The 19,809-nt window shown below is 41.8% G+C and overlaps 1 protein-coding gene across 1 annotated transcript in view; it reads left to right on the plus strand.

Moving 5' to 3' along the window:
• Window positions 1-19,809, plus strand: part of RPS6KA1 (ribosomal protein S6 kinase A1) — a 225,784-nt gene that overhangs the window by 181,106 nt on the left and 24,869 nt on the right. Inside the window, exons 8-13 of the mRNA XM_089686229.1 lie at window positions 4,621-4,658; window positions 4,751-4,893; window positions 13,153-13,223; window positions 17,623-17,711; window positions 17,831-17,895; window positions 18,626-18,728. Coding sequence (XP_089542355.1) covers window positions 4,621-4,658; window positions 4,751-4,893; window positions 13,153-13,223; window positions 17,623-17,711; window positions 17,831-17,895; window positions 18,626-18,728 — 509 coding nt within the window. The remainder of the gene's footprint in view (window positions 1-4,620; window positions 4,659-4,750; window positions 4,894-13,152; window positions 13,224-17,622; window positions 17,712-17,830; window positions 17,896-18,625; window positions 18,729-19,809) is intronic.

The raw sequence follows: 19,809 nt of genomic DNA on the forward strand, positions 1-19,809 counted from the left end.
AGGACACCTCTGACCAGGTCCGGGCTCAGCAGGACACCTCTGACCAGGTCCGGGCTCAGCAGGACACCTCTGACCAGGTCCGGGCTCAGCAGGACACCTCTGACCAGGTCCGGGCTCAGCAGGACACCTCTGACCAGGTCCGGGCTCAGCAGGACACCTCTGACCAGGTCCGGGCTCAGCAGGACACCTCTGACCAGGTCCGGGCTCAGCAGGACACCTCTGACCAGGTCCGGGCTCAGCAGGACACCTCTGACCAGGTCCGGGCTCAGCAGGACACCTCTGACCAGGTCCGGGCTCAGCAGGACACCTCTGACCAGGTCCGGGCTCAGCAGGACACCTCTGACCAGGTCCGGGCTCAGCAGGACACCTCTGACCATCCCCCCCCCCCCCTCAGCAGGACACCTCTGACCATCCCCCCCCCCCCCTCAGCAGGACACCTCTGACCATCCCCCCCCCCCCCCTCAGCAGGACACCTCTGACCATCCCCCCCCTCAGCAGGGCACCTCTGACCATCCCCGCCCTCAGCAGGGCACCTCTGACCATCCCCGCCCTCAGTAGGACATCTCTGACCATCCCCGCCCTCAGCAGGACACCTCTGACCATCCCCGCCCTCAGCGGGACACCTCTGACCATCCCCGCCCTCAGCGGGACACCTCTGACCATCCCCGCCCTCAGCGGGACACCTCTGACCATCCCCGCCCTCAGCGGGACACCTCTGACCATCCCCGCCCTCAGCGGGACACCTCTGACCATCCCCGCCCTCAGCGGGACACCTCTGACCATCCCCGCCCTCAGCGGGACACCTCTGACCATCCCCCCCCCCCCCTCAGCGGGACACCTCTGACCATCCCCCCCCCCTCAGCGGGACACCTCTGACCATCCCCTCCCCCTCAGCGGGACACCTCTGACCATCCCCTCCCCCTCAGCAGGACACCTCTGACCATCCCCCCCCCCCCCTCAGCAGGACACCTCTGACCATCCCCCCCCTCAGCAGGGCACCTCTGACCATCCCCGCCCTCAGCAGGGCACCTCTGACCATCCCCGCCCTCAGCAGGACACCTCTGACCATCCCCGCCCTCAGCAGGACACCTCTGACCATCCCCGCCCTCAGCAGGACACCTCTGACCATCCCCGCCCTCAGCAGGACACCTCTGACCATCCCCGCCCTCAGCAGGACACCTCTGACCATCCCCGCCCTCAGCAGGACACCTCTGACCATCCCCCCCCCCCCTCAGCAGGACACCTCTGACCATCCCCCCCCCCTCAGCAGGACACCTCTGACCATCCCCCCCCCCCCCTCAGCAGGACACCTCTGACCATCCCCCCCCCCCCCTCAGCAGGACACCTCTGACCATCCCCCCCCCCCCCTCAGCAGGACACCTCTGACCATCCCCCCCCCCCCTCAGCAGGACACCTCTGACCATCCCCCCCCCCTCAGCAGGACACCTCTGACCATCCCCCCCCCTCAGCAGGACACCTCTGACCATCCCCCCCCCCTCAGCAGGACACCTCTGACCATCCCCCCCCCCTCAGCAGGACACCTCTGACCATCCCCCCCCCCTCAGCAGGACACCTCTGACCATCCCTGCCCTCAGCAGGACACCTCTGACCATCCCCGCCCCCAGCAGGACACCTCTGACCATCCCCGCCCCCAGCAGGACACCTCTGACCATCCCCGCCCTCAGCAGGACACCTCTGACCATCCCCCCCCCCCCCCTCAGCAGGACACCTCTGACCATCCCCGCCCTCAGCAGGACACCTCTGACCATCCCCGCCCTCAGCAGGACACCTCTGACCATCCTCGCCCTCAGCAGGACACCTCTGACCATCCTCGCCCTCAGCAGGACACCTCTGTAGGGATGGAAAGGGGTGTCATGCTGAGTGAAGGGATGGTCAGCCTTAATTAAAGGTTTTGGTTAAAATCATTTTTTTTTTTAATCTGGACAAGTAGATTGTCATGAGGGACAAGTAGATTGGGACCACAATTTAGTTCCTTGGACAAGTATTTTTTTTAAATCTCCATACCCCTGTGCTCATCTAAGTCCTGACATCTGGGTAGATCATGACCATATGGTCAGGATCTTTTCAGAGCCTGAACTGGGTCTGTGACATCAGCTGGCAGCAGTCTTTAGCCCACTGTTGGCTGAAAACAGGTCACAGGAATGCAGTATGAACTGCACTCCTGTGATCCATAAGAGAAGTACAGCCAAAAAAGCTTTGGCTATACTTCTCCTTTAAACCCAAATATAAACAAAAGGAAAAAAGTTGCTGTAACTGCTTATAAAGTGTTAGCTGGTGCCCCTGTGCTGTGTGTGTGATCCAGAAGGGGGGAGGGCACTCTAATACATAAAGTGGGTTACTGACCAGATCACCAGGTGAAACCAGAGGGAAATAGCCCAAGAAAGGAAACAAATGTAGCCACCACATCTAATGATTGGTAAGGTGCAAAATATTACATTTTTGGTTTGGGGTTAATACCGCTTTAAGCTGCTCTGTACAGAGCGTTGACAGTGTCACTTTAATGGTGGAAGAATAGTGCATTTTCTGTGATATAGTGTGTTACTGCAGTGCTGCAGTTCCTTTTTATACAATGTTTGTAGGTTAGAAATTGGAGAGCAGTGGCTCAGTCAGTTTTTTGTCTCTTTACTGCTGAGGTAAAATATCCCCCGCATAGGAATTGCATTGCTTTCGAAGAGTCGGCCATCTTTTTTTTACATCTAGCTGATGATTTTACATATTTTTACATATATACAGCTATATTTGTTCTGGTGCCTTGTCACAGCCATTTAACCACCTGCCTCCATGCGTTAATAGAAATACTGCTACAGGGCGGCAGGGCTGCGCAAAGTCATGTGTATATATACGTGATTTGCATCTCCGGGTAGGGGGCGCGCCCCCCGCCCTAGGTGCCTACGAATGTCAATCACCGGGTCCTGACTGGAGATTCTCTGCCTACACCCGGCGATCACCGAGAAACTGTGACGGGAGACACCTGTGTATAAACAACACAGGTCTCTCCCCTGCCAGCAATAACATGCTGCTGTGTATTTCTCTGTACAGCAGAGACATACACAGCATCATGTTTTCCTAGTAAAACGCACACAGTAAAACAGCACACAGTCAACCCTTTTGATTGCCCCAGATGTTAACCCCTTCCTGCCCAGTGTCATTAGTACAGTGTCAGTGCTTTTTATTAGCACTGATCACTGTATTAGTGTCATTGGGATGTCAGTGGCAGTTAGTTCCCACCCAGTGTCAGAATGCCTGCCGCAGTCCCGCTATAAGTCACTGATTGCCACCATTGCTAGTGTATGTAGACACTATAACTTTCACATAAACCAATTAATTTACATGTATTGGGATTTTTTTTTACCAAAGACATGTAGCAGAATACGTTTTGGTCTAAATTTTATGACAAAATTATTTTTTTCAACATTTTTTTTAACTGGATATGTTTTATAGCAAAAAGTAAAAACATTTTTTTTTTTTTTTAAATTGTCAGTCTTTTTTTGTTTATAGCACAAAAACTTAAAATCTCACAGTTGATCAAATACCACCAAAAGGAAGCTCTGTTTGTGGGGATAAAGGACATAAATTTCATTTGTGTGCAGCATTGCATGACCAAGCAATTGCCAGTTAAAATAATGCAGCGCCATATCGCAAAAAATGGCCTGGTCAGGAAAGGGGTTAATCCTCTGGAGGGCAAGTGGTTAATGTAACCTTTTTACCAATATGCCACACTTTACTGATAACTGCTTATAAACACCTGGGTGAAATATAATGAGAGGCTAGGTATTGTATCATAAGTTGCTTAAAGTGTTACTAAACCTACAACCATAAAATCAGTCTGTATATGCAGTAAAGCATGCTTGTTATACTCACTGTGGAACCTTAGGGGTTAATCCTCTGCATTGTGTAAAAAGGCTGTTCGATCCTTTCCTCTCTGTTCCTCCCCTTTTTCAAGTGGCCACCTCTTATCGCCAGACTAAACCATAGGCATGCACATGCTCAGTTTGGTGTGTATTGCTAGAAAGGTGTTTTTTTTTTTTTTTTTTGTTCTTGGGAGAGTGCATGTGATTGGCACAGGGCCAATCAGCACTGTCCAGAGGTCAGGGGATTTCCATCCTCCTAGAGCAGAAAGAAAACTCCTACAAGCTTTAGCTAGTGGTGAGCTGAACACTGATAGAAGTTACAAGACTGCTCTAACTGCTGATGAGAAAAGGTATTTAGCAGTTTATATTTATTAAAATAATAGCACTTCCATGTTCTGTGTACTGTGGGAGACCAGATATAGTGAATGCAGGGTCCTGGGTTTAGTAACACTTTACAGTCAATTCCAGCATGAGGACATTCATGTTGACTTCGTAATTCAGTGAACATTTACTTCAAAAGAAACTGGAAAAAGGTTAAATAAGTTAGTCACAAGTTGTGATTGTTTTGGTCCATTAACTGCCTGGTCCTTGGCATTTGTCCAGCCCTGGTTAATCATTTCTTCTTGGGTGCAGCTGTGAATCCAGATGTTTTCTAAAAAAAACAAAAAAAAAACAAATGAGAGTAAACCTTTAGGTGAATTTGAAATGTGAATGTTAAGTAACATTTTGCATCTGTCTAATATTACAGCATTTTGCTGGATGAGGAAGGTCACATCAAGTTAACAGGTACATCTGCTTTTGATATTATTGCTGAAACACTTCACCTACCTTACCTTCCACATAAATGTGCATGCTATTCACCCTGTATCCTCTTTCAGATTTTGGACTAAGTAAAGAGTCAATAGATCATGAGAAGAAAGCATACTCGTTCTGTGGGACAGTGGAGTACATGGCACCAGAGGTTGTGAATCGGCAGGGACATTCCCACAGTGCAGACTGGTGGTCTTATGGCGTGCTTATGGTAATCACTTTTCAATGACTATAGCTAATGATAATCAAGCAAGTTTGTCTTTTTGGATAATAAGCTTTTCCATTTTGAACACTACTAAAGTGTGTGTGACAATACATCTTTATCCATGTTCTAGGTCAAGAGACCACAGGGATAACTAAGATGGCCACAATAATTCTACAGGTTTCAGAATGAGCAACTTCAAGTGGTGTTAAACCCAAAAGCAAACATTTGTTAAATTGGAACTTACCAATTTTTAGATGTGATTGCTGCATTCATTGACTTTGTCAGGCATTCTTTTTGCTATTTTCATCTGGTGATCCAACCAGTAAGTGTTTTTTTGTTTGTTTTTTTAAAGAACAAGCTCTCCAGGAAAATGTATCACTTTTACAGAGATGAGACAAACTATATAATGTTACCAGTGGTGCTTACAATGATCAGCTTTTATTTATGTAAAACCTTTATCGCTAAAACTACTGTAACTGCTTATAAAGCGTCAGCTGGAGTTTGGCTTCAGTTTGTTAGTGTATTTAAATCTGCTAGTCCATCTTACACTCCCCTCCCTCCCCCCCCCAGACTGACAATACTGCTGTCCAAAGGTGCCCCTGTGCTCATTCATTCAGAGTGGGGGAAGAGGAACTCTAAAACAGGAGGTCTGTTACTGGCTAGATCACAAGGTGCAAACAGAGGGGAAAGAGCCAAAAAATAAGTATTAATGCAGCCACCACATCTAATAAATGCGAAGCTGAAATATATTACATTTTTTTGTTTTGGATTTAATACCACTTTTAATAACCTCAACAACTAAAGAAAGAACAACTTCAACCACTGTATCTAATATGTATAATCAGGGCTTTTTTTCAGCGGGAACATGGGAGAACGCAGTTGTAGCACCTCCAGCACTGAATTAATGTAATGACAAGTGGTGCCAGGGTGTGATGGGGGATCTGTTGAGGGAGGTGGTCTATTATTGCTGGTGGGAGATCTATTGTTGCTGGGGGTCAGTTATAGCTGGTTGGGATCTACTGTTGAGCGGGGTTTAATGCTTGCTGATTGGAGATCTATTGTTGCTGGGGTGGTATTTTGTTGAGGGGGTCCAATGTTGCTGGGTGCAGGGGATCTGTTTTACTGTTTGTTTGTTTTTTGTTGTCATTGACAAGTTCCGTACAAAATGATACTTAGCTCTGTATTCTCTAAAAGGAGCGGTACTGGGAGGTGGGTAGGGAGTGGAACCAAGGGACTACTGCTGAGGGTGGGGGGGGGTCTATTGTTGCTTGCTGATTGGAGATCTAGTGTTGCTGTTGGAGATCTGTTGTTGATAGGGTGGTATTTTGTTGTGGGGGTCCATTGCTGCTGGGGGGCTATTGTTGCTGGGTGCAGGGGATCTGTTTTACTGTCTGTCTGTTTTTTCTTGTCATTGACAAGTTCCGTACAAAATGATGCTTGGCTCTGTATTCTCTAAAAGGAGCGGTACTGGGAGGTGGGTAGGGGGTGGAACCAAGGGACAGTGCTTGGAGGTGAGTAGGCACGGAAACAAGGGGTGACTCAGAAGAGTGGAGATCATACATCTATTCTCTGAGGGAAAAAACGCCCTGTGCTACCTTCTTGATTCATGTCTAGTCCATGCTTTTTAATTAATAGAAGTAAAATCAGAGGAAACTAAACCCTTTAATACTACCAATTATTATTCTCAGTTATGCAATCTTTTAATTAACTGTCAAATTGTTACCTGGGAGTAGGGCCAGTTCCCTTTTATATTAGTCCCTATGGCTACTGAGCTCTGTCTGCATTCAGCCACAGGGATCTGCTTGGATGTGAACAAAGCATAAAGCAATAAAAATGTCAAATATGACATTTGCTATTTTATTAGCTCATATTTCTGTTTTTATAGTATTCATTTTTAAGCAGGGAATGTTAATAGCCACATGCTATATTTATCTTGAGTTTCTAAATAATTCAGGAGTTTAAAAATGATTGGGCACTGTAACAAACTAATCTTGGTCTCTCGAGCTCCATCCCCAACCACCAATCATTGCAGTACTATAGAATTAACCTTGCAGTATAGTCATTGCTAATATTTTTGTTTTGGCTAAATTATGAACATACATGAGGGTTCTTTCCCTCTGTTAACTGAGTCTGCCATGCTGCTTGCAACATACCAGGCACATATTTTGTCTAATGGTATGCCTGTTTGGTTCTGAACTGCAGGTAGGACACAGCATTCAGAAAGAAATGAGTCACAAATAGCTATTTTCCAGTGTCTTCACTGTGTGTTTGAGTAAACTGCTTATCAGAAGAGGCAATGAGTAGAGGAAAAATGCTGTCATATTTTAAGTAAAGCCGTCATTTGTGGGGAGACAAATGTGTGGCAAAGAGGAAGTGAAATCTAGCTTGGTGGGTTTTCCACAGAAATCAGTGGTGATTTTCTTGACAAATGCGTTGTAGCTGGCCAAAGTTACATTTGATTCATTGTTAGAGACCTGAATTTGCCACTAAAGATCGTGAAATCCAGATGTTTTGCAAATGGCTGCTTTAGAGAGTTGATCTGGCAAATGCAGCTAAATGTAGCTGTCATATGAGTTCTATTGATGCAGTGAATGTGAAGGTTTCATGCTGCATCTGGCAGCGATTGTTGCGTGAAGCAAGTTTTATTTTTTCTCATATTAAAAAAAAACATGTACTGTATGTAAACAGGCAGTATTGCTGCCGACAATGTGTAGCAGTCAGGGATTTATGCAGGCCATAGGTGGGTCGAAAACCGGCCATTTAAAAAAAAAAAAAAAAATCGGTCGTTCAATAGGCCAACGTTACCACTAACGGTAAAAAAAAAATCGGCCGATTTTCGTCCCGTCTACGGCCGGCATTTAATTACTTCTGTCCCTGCAGAGAGCTCCGCTATTCTATTTGACATGAAAAAGTATTGTGATTGCAACAATGTATCTATTTGTATCCATTTTGGAAACAGATGTTTTTATTCAGATACAAATAGATACATTGTTGCAACCGCAATACTTTTTCATGTCAAATATAATAGCGGACTGGAATTCTTCTTCTTCCTCTTCTTCTTCCTCTTCTTCTTCCTCTTCTTCTTCTTCCTCTTCTTCTTCTTCTTCTTCTTCTTCCTCTTCCTCCTCTTCCTCCTCTTCCTCTTCTTCCTCTTCCTCTTCTTCCTCTTCCTCTTCTTCCTCTTCCTCTTCCTCTTCCTCTTCTTCCTCTTCCTCTTCTTCTTCCTCTTCTTCTTCTTCTTCCTCTTCTTCTTCTTCTTCCTCTTCTTCTTCTTCTTCTTCCTCTTCTTCTTCTTCTTCTTCCTCTTCTTCTTCTTCTTCCTCTTCTTCTTCCTCTTCCTCTTCTTCTTCCTCTTCTTCTTCCTCTTCCTCCTCCAGGTTACGGCTCATGTGCAGAATTTTTTATCGGTAAAAAGAACGGCCGATTTGCCCATCATTGCCGGGAAAATCGCCTGATTTTTTTCCAACTTCACCAATTAAAAAAAAGTGCCAAAATCCCGAAAAACGGCCGACCAATTAACCCACTAACTGTGCGAAAATTGGACGATTTTTTTTTTTTCGGACAATTTTCGACCCTTCTATGGCCTGCATTAGGTAACCCTGTCAAGGGACTAAAAATTAGGACAAATGCTCCTGGTAACAGAAGAGGTATTTTACTCACCTCTGGGAAGTTCCATTGCTGTAGACTCTATAGAAGGAACCACAGCCCGAAACAGGGAGAGACAGGTATTTGACACTCCTGGAAGTGTTCAATACCAAAGAATACTGGTGGAGGCTGGAACAAAGTGAAGGTAGGAAATGGGAAACTACTGCAACTGCTGCATAGAATACCTTATTTTGGATTGGAATCTTTTATTTGGATTTTTACTTTCATAGTCAAATGGCTTTACATTATTCTGGTTTCAGTTATATGTTCTTTTTTTTTTTTTATTTTAAACTCCCCTATTGACCCCAGTTAGTTATTAAAAACACCAGAGAGTGCAGTTATGTATATATTTATAAAAAAACATGAAATATACCATTATCTCCTGTATAGCAGCACTCAGACTGTAGGTATGTATTTAATAGTGTTTTTAGCTGTTTTCTTTGAATTCAGCCAAAGGATCTTTGATTCGTATATGAAAAAAAGTGTCATCCTTATATACTGTTGCACCTGGTACATCATCTTTGTGAAAATGAAAGGCAAACTACAGCCAAAACCTGAAGTTGAACCTCTGTTAGTTTTTACTGAAAAACATGACTGTGCAAGAAGTGATTGGAAATATCTTCAGTGATGACTCAGACTGCAACAAAAATTTTAAAGTGTAATTTGAAAATGTGAATCTTTTATAGTATTAGTATCTTTCTGCCCCGAGGATCTGCTCCACTAATTTCCTGTCCTGTGGTTCCAAGCACAGGAAGTGAAGGGTTTCCCAATGGACAGCAATAAAAATGTGGGGGGAAAAAAGGTTTTCTCTTTTCAAATCTAAAACTAACAAAAAAGTGTTGTTTAGAATTAGGCTCTATTTTAAAAAGAAAATGATCACTTTCAGTTTGACTTTGAATTTGTATGCCACACCACTACCTTCCCTAGTTGCTGTTTATAAATTTGAAAGTCCTATAGTGCATTTAATATATTTTACCATGGCACAATATACACTGTAAAAACATGACCGAACTGTGGTGAAATGCAATTTAATAGGGTTTTTTTTTTTTTTTTTAATATGCACCCCTAATACGTATGGAAAAATATGCTTTATACAAATAGGCTTAGGTAAAGGATAAAGTCATTATTATTATTATACAGTATTTATAAAGCGCCAATAGTTCGCTCAGTGCTGTACATTACAAAGGGGGACAGAACATGTGACAGAACAATAACAATACAATGCAAAACATGAGGGGATCGAGGGCCCTGCTTTTTCGAGCTTACAATCTAGGAGGGAGGGGATGGTGGCACAGGAGGAGATAGCTGTGGGGGATGGAGTGGTAGGAAGAGTGGAGGAGGTCGACAAGTTAGCAGGGGGTGGGGTAGGCTTCCCTGAAGAGATTGGTTTTCAGGGTGCGCCTAAAGGAGAGGAGAGTAGGTGATAATCTGATGGGTTGGGGCAGGGAGTTCCAGAGGATGGGTGACACCCTGGAGAAGTCCTGGAGGCGGGCATGGGAGGAGGAGACCAGGGAACTAGAGAGAAGGAGGTCTTGTGAGGAGCGGAGTGTGTGTGTTGGGTGGTACTTGGATATTAGGTTGGTGATGTAGTTCGGGGCAGTGTGGTGGACGGCTTTGTACGTCAGTGTTAGGATTTTGAATTTGATCCGTTGGGCAATCGGAAGCCAGTGGAGGGATTGGCAGAGGGGGGTGGCGGAGATGGAGCGGTTGGAAAGGTGAATGAGTCTGGCTGCCATTTACTGTATTTGCATTCTTCTGAGTGATATTTAGAAAGAACAATGTATTATAAGATCTAATTCACAGGTACGATTTACCATGTAAAATATACAAAATGATGATTACTACTGAGCATTAATTACATAGCCTATATATAAATAGTTATAACTTGCTTAAAAGCTGTGTTGCCTGCTATACCTTCAAGTATTCCATTTAATATATCTATATATCGCATTATTATTTCAGGTACTTATATAGCACTGTCAATTTACACAGTGCTTTACATATATGTTATACATTCACATCACTTCCTGCCCTCAAGCAGTTCACAATCTAAGGTCCCTAATTTACATTCATACATACAAATACTAGGGCCGATTTATACAGGAGCCAATTAACCTACCAGCATGTCTTTTTGGAGTGTGGAAGGAAACCTATATTTTTAAATTTAACTCAAACGGTAATGTTCAAATAAAATTATACAATAGAACTTTTTACATTTATTAAAAAAATTCTTTATGCCATTGCATTTATTGAATGTACATGCATTTAAAGCTGGATTGCAGATTACTGTTGAAATACAAATATGCAAACTGTCTTACATGCAAAAGGATTTGTATTACTTCAGTTTTGTGATTCAAGCATGCTTGCCAGACAGCAAAGCCAGGTACTGGGCCTCCCGAAAGACTACATTGCAGTTAAAGAACACAGCATTTTCCAGGACCTATCACAGTCTGTAATTTTGTCATTTTCAAGTAGCACTAATCTGCTAATGCGGTCATTCCAGGGTGTATATATATATATATATATATATATATATATATATATACCGTATTTTCCGGCGTATAAGACGACATTTTAACCCCTGGAAATCGTCTACAAAGTCGGGGGTCGTCTTATACGCCGGGTGCTGTGCTGAAACCTTACCATACTTCCGGGTTGACGCTACTGCGCATGTCTTCGGCAGCAGTAGACGATCGCGGATCACCGTAGCTCGCAGAACTGCATGAGACGTCGGATGCAGCAGTGCTCGATTGAGCTTGACTGAAACTGTGATATGCAGAGAAGGGATACACAGTGATTCTGCGCATGTCACAGTTTCAGTCACGATCAATCGAGCACTGAACGGCTGCATCCGACGTCTCATGCAGTTCTGCGAGGAATGGTGATCAGTGATCGTCTACTGCTGCCCTAGACATGTGCAGAAGTGTCAGCTCGGAAGTACCGGTATGGTACTGCTGCATCCGACCTTGTCCCCTTAACTGCTATGAGATACGGTAATTAATTATTAATATTATAATGTCTGTGGCAGTTCTGTGCAATTTATGGTATCTTGGAGACAGGCAGGGCTGGGCAGGCAGGGAGAGCTGACCCACCCAATCCAAGCAGGCTTTGTATGCAGTGTGCACAGTGTGCACAGAAAATACTGGTACATTGCTTGCCGTGATTGGTTGGAAGAGGGGGGTAGTCTTATACGGCGAGTATAGCCCAAACCCTATATTTTAACAGGAAAAGTAGGGGGGTCGTCTTATACGCCCAGTCGTCTTATACGCCGGAAAATACGGTATATATATATGTGTATGTGTATATATATATATGTGTGTGTATGTGTATATATATGTGTGTGTATGTGTATATATATGTGTGTGTATGTGTATATATATGTGTGTGTATGTGTATATATATATGTGTGTGTATGTGTATATATGTGTGTGTGTATGTGTATATATATGTGTGTGTATGTGTATATATATATATGTGTGTGTATGTGTGTATATATATGTGTGTATGTGTATATATATGTGTATGTGTGTATATATATATATATATATGTGTATGTGTGTATATATATATATATGTGTGTATATATATATATATGTGTATGTGTGTATATATATATATATATGTGTATGTGTGTATATATATATATATGTGTATGTGTGTATATATATATATATATGTGTATGTGTGTATATATATATATATGTGTATGTGTGTGTATATATATATATATGTGTATGTGTGTGTATATATATATATATGTGTATGTGTGTATATATATATATATATATATATGTGTATGTGTGTATATATATATATATATATGTGTATGTGTATATATATATATGATTAACAGTACTGTACAAATCAGTGTCACCCTGTTTTGGCTTCGAGTACTGACCCTCCTTCTCCCGTAGTTCTACTGTGCAGAGAATAGATGGACATACAAGAACGTATTATTAACAACTGTTTTAAGGCAGACCTAACAGGATTATATAGTGGAAGTGTGCAGTATATATTTTTGATGTTCTGCTTTAACAATTGTATGCACAATAATGAAGACGTTTTTGAATTTAAAAGATTTCTATGGCCACAGCATACATTTTCACTTCATAACATGAGCATTGTACTATTCTTCTGACATCTCTTTCCACAACTGCCTGGATTCCTTCATGCTTTGAAGTTTCTACGGACTTGCAAATCTCATGGTACCTTACTTGCCTGCAAGTAGTGATTCCTGTACTGACTCTGCCTTCTAAAACTCCTCTCCACACCTCTGTAGTTCAGAAGGCAGGCTCCGTGAAGTGTGTGGCACAGACGTGCCTACTCACAGGGCATAATGAATGTCACAGAATTTAAAGAAGAAAATATGTTGGGGTCTTCATAACACAAGTTTAGAAACTTCAAGATCGTTCAGGTGAATAGGAGTAGGCTAGAGATATAATACAATGTAAAAATTAATATATGCTTTTAAACTTTTCCCATAAATACACTTTAAATTGGGCTTTCACTATTTCTAATGCACCCAGCATCTGAATGGGACCAGAATAAACCTTGCTTTTACACTGGAATTTCAGCCATTAACACTTTTTTTTTTTTTTAACTTTTCTTTTTTTTCCACAGTTTGAAATGCTTACAGGGTCCTTACCATTCCAGGGAAAAGATCGAAAAGAAACAATGACACTAATCTTAAAGTAAGTTCTTGATCTAGGAGATGCCATTGCCTTAGAGCAAATTATGTGTTTGAATTATATACTCTTCAAATTGGTGCCCTGTGAGTGCTTTGTGCTTAGGACGGAAACTTAGCTTTCATATGTATGACCCTATGTTGCAGGGTTCTAAAACAAATACGATTTCTGTACTTACCGTAAAATCTTTTCCTTTGAGTCCATTTAGGGATGCTGGATTGTAGAATAGTTGAGGGAGAAAGACTTTACAGTTTGTGTACATTATACTCCACGCAGAAGATGTCAGCACTCAGTTCCTTTAGTCATAACTGAAAATGAAGGCTGTAACTGTAGGGCAGGAAAAAAATAAACTATTTGCAACTGCTTAAACTGTGCATTGCCCCTAAAGTAACTTCCTATGTAAGTTACTGGACATATACCATAAGATGAACTATACTCAGAAGCTGTAAAAGGATATTTTTGATTAAAAGAAAAAAAAAAAAATCCAAGTTCCCACAGAAATAATTTAGACAAAATCCTAAATCTGTATGTGGTAGTAAAAAGCCAATATGGTTTTAATCACATGGGAGTCTGAATAGAGAGGGATTGTACCACAGTGCTACATTAGGGGAAAAAAAACTCCCTGCATCTAACACAGTACACAAAGGTCTGAAGAGAGTGAAGATGCAGCGCTGAAGGAGGATAGGCACATATTAGATTAAAAATTACCAAAACACTGCAGCGCTATTGGTTGCAATATCAACCCCTCAAAACATATTCCAATAAAAAAACGCGAAAGTGATAAAATGTAACAAAGTCCTTTTCATAACATCATACTGTGCTTTTTCATCTAAATGCTACTGTCTGTGCTACATCCAGCATTATTAGGTGACCACACCACCACCATATGTCTGCTCACCTCCTGTTTGAATCCTCACAAGTTATGCTCTGTCATAAAACGCCTTTTGTCCCTTGCATGGACATCATGGATGTGCTTGTATATGAGTCTGCGCTCTGCTCACCTTCTCTGAAATCACCACTCCGTCTCATGCAAATTGAAACTTAAAAGAGTGCTTTATCCTTTAAAAGTATTTTATTTCCAATAAAACAGATACAGTTGCACTCACTTGTACAGGGTGCACAAACACACCTGGATATGCAGCGTGTACATAAGATACAGCGGTCCTGTGCAATACCACTCTCACCGCTATGACTTCCAAACGTTGTGACGTTATCCAGAGGTCCCGCTAGGCACAGAGTCATATACAAGCAACTTCCATGATGTGCATGGAAGGGGCAAAAAGCGTTTTATGACCGAACATAACTTGTGAGCTCATAAACAGGAGGTGAGTAGACATCTGGTGACGGGGTGGTCTCTTGCTACTGCTGGATGTAGCATGGATGGTGGCATTTAGATGAAAAAGGACAGTATGATGTTATGAAAAGGACTTTGTTACATTTTATCACTTTCATGCTTTTTATTGGATTATGTTTTGAGGGGTTGATATTGCAACCAATAGCACTGCACAATGTTCTGGTGATTTTTGTTGAATTGGATGAGATTCACATGTGTACACAGTGGCTTTATTTGATGTTTATTTAACCCCTTCACACCTAAGGGTAAAACAAATCTTAAAGCCTAAGTAACATTTTGCAACTTTGACACTTGTTACAGCTACTTTGTACATCCAGGTGAATTATACCTTGTTTTTGCAAGACAAATTGGGCTTTCATTTGGTGGTAAATAGTAATAAGTATTCCCTGATTTTTTTTTTATTATCAAAGGAAAACGGCCCAAAAAAGTAAAAAAAAAATAAATAATTTTTTAAAATTTTGCTGTATGTTTCTTGTTACTACCATAACCTACCACCAAAGAACAGCACAAAATAAATTCTCCAGCTCTTGACAATCGCAGCAGTACCATATGTATGTATGTTATTTGTTGTTTGTATCTGTAGTACAGCCCAGAAACAATAGTGCGCATTTTTTTTTTTAACTAAAACACATTGGCACTGATGTCAAATTAAATTTAAAAAAAAGCCCTAACCTTGACCCAAACACTAACCCTGAACTAGATCAAACCTTGATCTAGGTATTTTTTCTTTGTTTTTTTTATTTTATTTTATATTTTTTTTTTCTCGCTCTCTCTCTTCTTTTTTCTGCAAGGAGAGAGAGAAAGATACAATGTATCTCTCTCCTCCGTTCAGAGAGGAAAAAAAAAACTGGGCGGGCTTCACAGTGACTGATCACTGTGATAGCCAGTCAGAGGCTATCACAGTGATCATGTGACCCAGAATCGGGAGTCCCGGGTCCCGATTGTCCGAACAGGACCCGGGGCTCTCAGTGACACCCCAGTCTTTGTACCGGGTGCATGCTGCATGGCACACAAAGACAAGTATGCAAATATGCTGCTCCGTGGAAAAAGCCCAGTTCTGTGAGGCCACATATTTGTGTCATGTCGGCACCAGGGGCTTAATACCCACAGGGTAGATCATATTGGTATTTTTCACATTCATTTTTAAGTATATCTCGCTTCATTGATCTTTTAAACACATTAGATTAACCCACAAACTACAGTGCAGTGGGGTGCAGTAGGGAATCCAAAGCAAAGCTAAAAAAAACATATTGGACAGCCTGAAGGGCTTTTTCATCAAGTAAGATATCAGAGACAGCGTCACACCTGAGGGTAATGCTATGGCTCTGGATGAGTAAACCCACAAAATACAAATCAGTGGAATGTGGTAGGGATTTCTAAAGCAAAGCTATGAAGAAACCCATATGAAACAGCCCAAGGGGCATTTTCAAGAAGTATGCTTTCAAGGAGGTTTTGACTAATAGCAACCCACAAGATACAGATCTGTGGAGTACAGTCAAGATTCCAGAAACAAAGTCAAGAAAAATCCTATAACTAGCAGCCCAAAGGGATGAAGTGAGATTTCACAGACTGGGCTGCACCAGTGGTAGAGCCACAGCTTTGGACTTAGATTAGTCCATAAAAAGTAGACACAGCAGGGATTCTAAGGCAAACCTAAGGAAAAACCCATATATAACTGCCTATTAGGACTTTCTTCCTAGGTTTTAGAGACAGGGTCACGTCAGCGATCGTGCCACAGTTCTGGATGTGAGTCAGTGCTGTGCAAATAACAGACACAGATCTTAAGTCTAAAAAGTGCCATTGTCAGAGCTAAATGTCCATAAATGAATTATCATAAGCTTATTGACAAATTGAGTAATTTGAGACTGGCACACCAAAGACAGTGCCATCTCTCTGAACCCGGAGAGCAATGCTGCTAACACTGTACACTTATTATTGATCCAGTGAAGTCCAGGTACGGGCTCCAAAACAACGTCTGAGGAATCACTGAACTTGGATAGCTGCAGCGAAGAGCCAAGCTAAGGCATCAGAATTGAAATGAAATTATAGAAAACATTAAATGCAGAGTTTTCAACAGCAGAGCTCAGGAAAAATGCATCCAACCTGCTAGGACACCAGAAAAAAACTGAAGCATGATGGTTGGAGGTGGTTTTATGGCAGCTTGCTCAACATTTTTAATGCTTAAAACTCCTTAAGGCGGCATACTAACCCACATGTCAAAATTCAAATTGCGTATTTTTCATGCTAATTAGGAAGCTTGAAAACTTTACTACCTGTAAATAATATGAACTAGTGTTTTCTAACATATGTCTTACAGGCTAAGGTCTAGTCTTTTGACACATTGTACAGAGTGGTCATCCACTTGCAGGCACACACGTTGGATTTTTTGCTGGAGCATTCCAAGAACGAGAGGCAATCAAAGGGTTAACGGTGTGCCTAACAAGAGTAATGTGTGCTGCTTTCACTTACAGATCTAGCTATTTTTTTCCTCCCTGCGTTGCAGGGTGTTGAAACAGCCAGGTCACTGATCTGTGTACTGAGCCCAATTTGTTTGTAAACACAGGACTCTGCTCTGTGATTGGCTACAGTAGATCATATGGTCTCAGTCATAAACCACTGGCCAAGAACGGCTATAAAAATTCCGCTGCAAGTCAGTGACAGTGTGGGTCAACCCAGAACAAGCTGGATGACGTACTGGTTAATCTGAGATTATGCGCTGATTTTTTTTCTTTTTTCTCCTAATTTTGGGATAGAGCATTGAAGTGTGGGTGAAGTGTTCCATATTCTGCCAGCCCTACAACAGTGCTAGGCAAATGGTTGGCTGTATAGGCAGCCGACCTTCTTTACCAAATCCTCTCCGAAAACAATTGCCTGTATTGTTCCACAGCAACCAGCCAGATCTAATTTGCACTGAAAAATGACATTTGAAGGATGAAAGATTAAATCTGGTTTCTGTAGGACAGTAAATGAAGATTCTAGTTTAGACATATTGTTAAATGAATTAAAATAAGGTTTCATTTGTCAGACCTGTACATTCTGTCTCTTTTCTAGAGCCAAATTGGGAATGCCCCAGTTCCTAAGCAGTGAAGCACAGGGCTTGTTGCGTTCGCTCTTCAAAAGAAACCCTGCTAACAGGCTTGGTGAGTAATTTTTTTAAATGTGTTGCCTTCTAGAACAGAAGGGTGTCTATCTGCTTATTTTGTTTCTGTGCCATACTTTCTCAATGATTGCCAACATATTGCATGTTTCTGTTTTGAAGGATCTGGCGTAGATGGAGCAGAAGAGATAAAACGTCACCCATTCTTCTCTACCATAGACTGGAATGTACGTTTCATATTCAGTAAAGGCTTTATTTCTCCAGACCGTACATATGTATGTTTTTGAAAGGAGAAAGATTGTCTGGTTATGGGAGAACATACTCCGATATATTTAATTATCTGTTTTATTGATAACTAATCTGCCTTTGGGGTGGCTTATACCTTTTTATTAAAATCCTATATTTCATCCTTTGCATTTTTTTGTGCACTATGGCTTGGCATTTGTTAGAGAAGTTGGTTTTCGTTGTTATACAAGGAAATGCATCTGGATGGATGCAGCAATGAAGAATTGTCCTGTGTTCATGGACAAGGGAAATAAAATAGTAAAAAAAAAAAACTAACACACTTTTTGTTACACAAGATCATCTAATCAATCAATCAAGATTGGGTACTAGTATATACTGTAGATGGATCTAAAGCTATGTATGACTCTAAAAGATTATCCCTTCCTATAGACTACATGTTAATGCATGTTATATGATTTAGGATTTGTCATTTATAGCTTACACTAGAACTGTGCCATCTAGTGGCCAAGTTATTTTAGAAAGTCAAAAATATTTTGAATGGTGTTGCAATAAATACAGGAAAATAAGCGCTGGCTTGACCTTGTTTTGTGCAGTCAGAATTTATCAGACTCTGAGGAGCTGTAAATAGGTCCCTCTAGCATGAATAAATTAGAAGCAACTTTTATTTAATAAACAAAGGCTCTATGTTTCTGCATATGTTTATTCCAACAGAAATTGTACCGCAGAGAGATTAGCCCTCCCTTCAAACCTGCTGTCTCTCAGCCAGAAGACACCTATTACTTTGACACAGAATTCACCTCACGCACTCCAAAAGGTCAGTATCTTTTATTGGTAAATACAATTGGATTCTAATTATGAACAATGAGCAGCATCAGCTAGTAACAGATGGCTCCAGAACTCAAGAAAACACTTTGGATTTTGAAGGCTCATTAAAACAAACTTTTAAAGTGGTTATTGCATTATACATTAAAGGATAAGTTCACCTTTTAGTAATAGTGGGGGGGGGATGGAGAAGATCCCCCGCTAGCTGTCAAAGCTGGGAGTGGGGCGGAGTGGGGGGCTGGACTGATCGTAACATGTTACAGCCTGAATACGGGTGTAACATGTTACGAAAGGTAAACTTGTCCTTTAACCACTTGCCCTCCAAAGGATTTACCCCCCTTCCTGACCAGGCTAGTTTTTTGCGATATGGTGCTGAGTTACTTTAATTGACAATTGTGCGGTCATGCAACACTGCACCTAAATGAAATTTAAGTCCTTTCTTTTTCCACAAATAGAGCTTTCTTTCGGTGGTATTTGATCGCCTGCGTGTTTATTTTTTGCGCTATAAAAAAGAAAAAAGACCGACAATATTTTTGACTTTGCTATTAAACCTGTCCAGTGAAAAAATTTTTAAAAATCAATTTTCATCATAAATTTAGGCCAAAATGTATTCTGCTACATGTCTTTGCTTAAAAAAATCCCAATACATGTAAATTAATTGCTTTACGTAAAAGTTATAGTGTTTACAAATGGTGGTATATATACTGGAATTTATTTATTTTTTACTAGTAATGGTGTCGGTCAGCGACTTTTAGCAGGACTGCGGCGGGCTTTCTGACACTGGGGGGAACTGAATTGGTGTCACTGACATCCCCAGTGACATCAATACAGTGATCAGTGCTAATAAAAAGCACTGACACTATACTAATGGCACTGGGCAGGAAGAGGTTAATGTGGGGCAATCAAAGGGTTAACTGAGTCCTGTTTTACTATGGGAGCTGTGTGTGTTTCACTGTAAGCACTCTGCTTTGTATGCCCCCCCCACCTGGAACTTCAAAATCACTTATATATGTGATTTTGCGCACCCGTGCCACCCTGTAGCAGTATTTCTGCTATAGGGCGGCACAGAAGCA

Source organism: Staurois parvus, unplaced genomic scaffold (assembly GCF_062004578.1).
Source record: "Staurois parvus isolate SC_StPar_1 unplaced genomic scaffold, SC_StPar_1.0 ptg000394l, whole genome shotgun sequence".
Lineage (NCBI taxonomy): Eukaryota > Metazoa > Chordata > Amphibia > Anura > Ranidae > Staurois > Staurois parvus.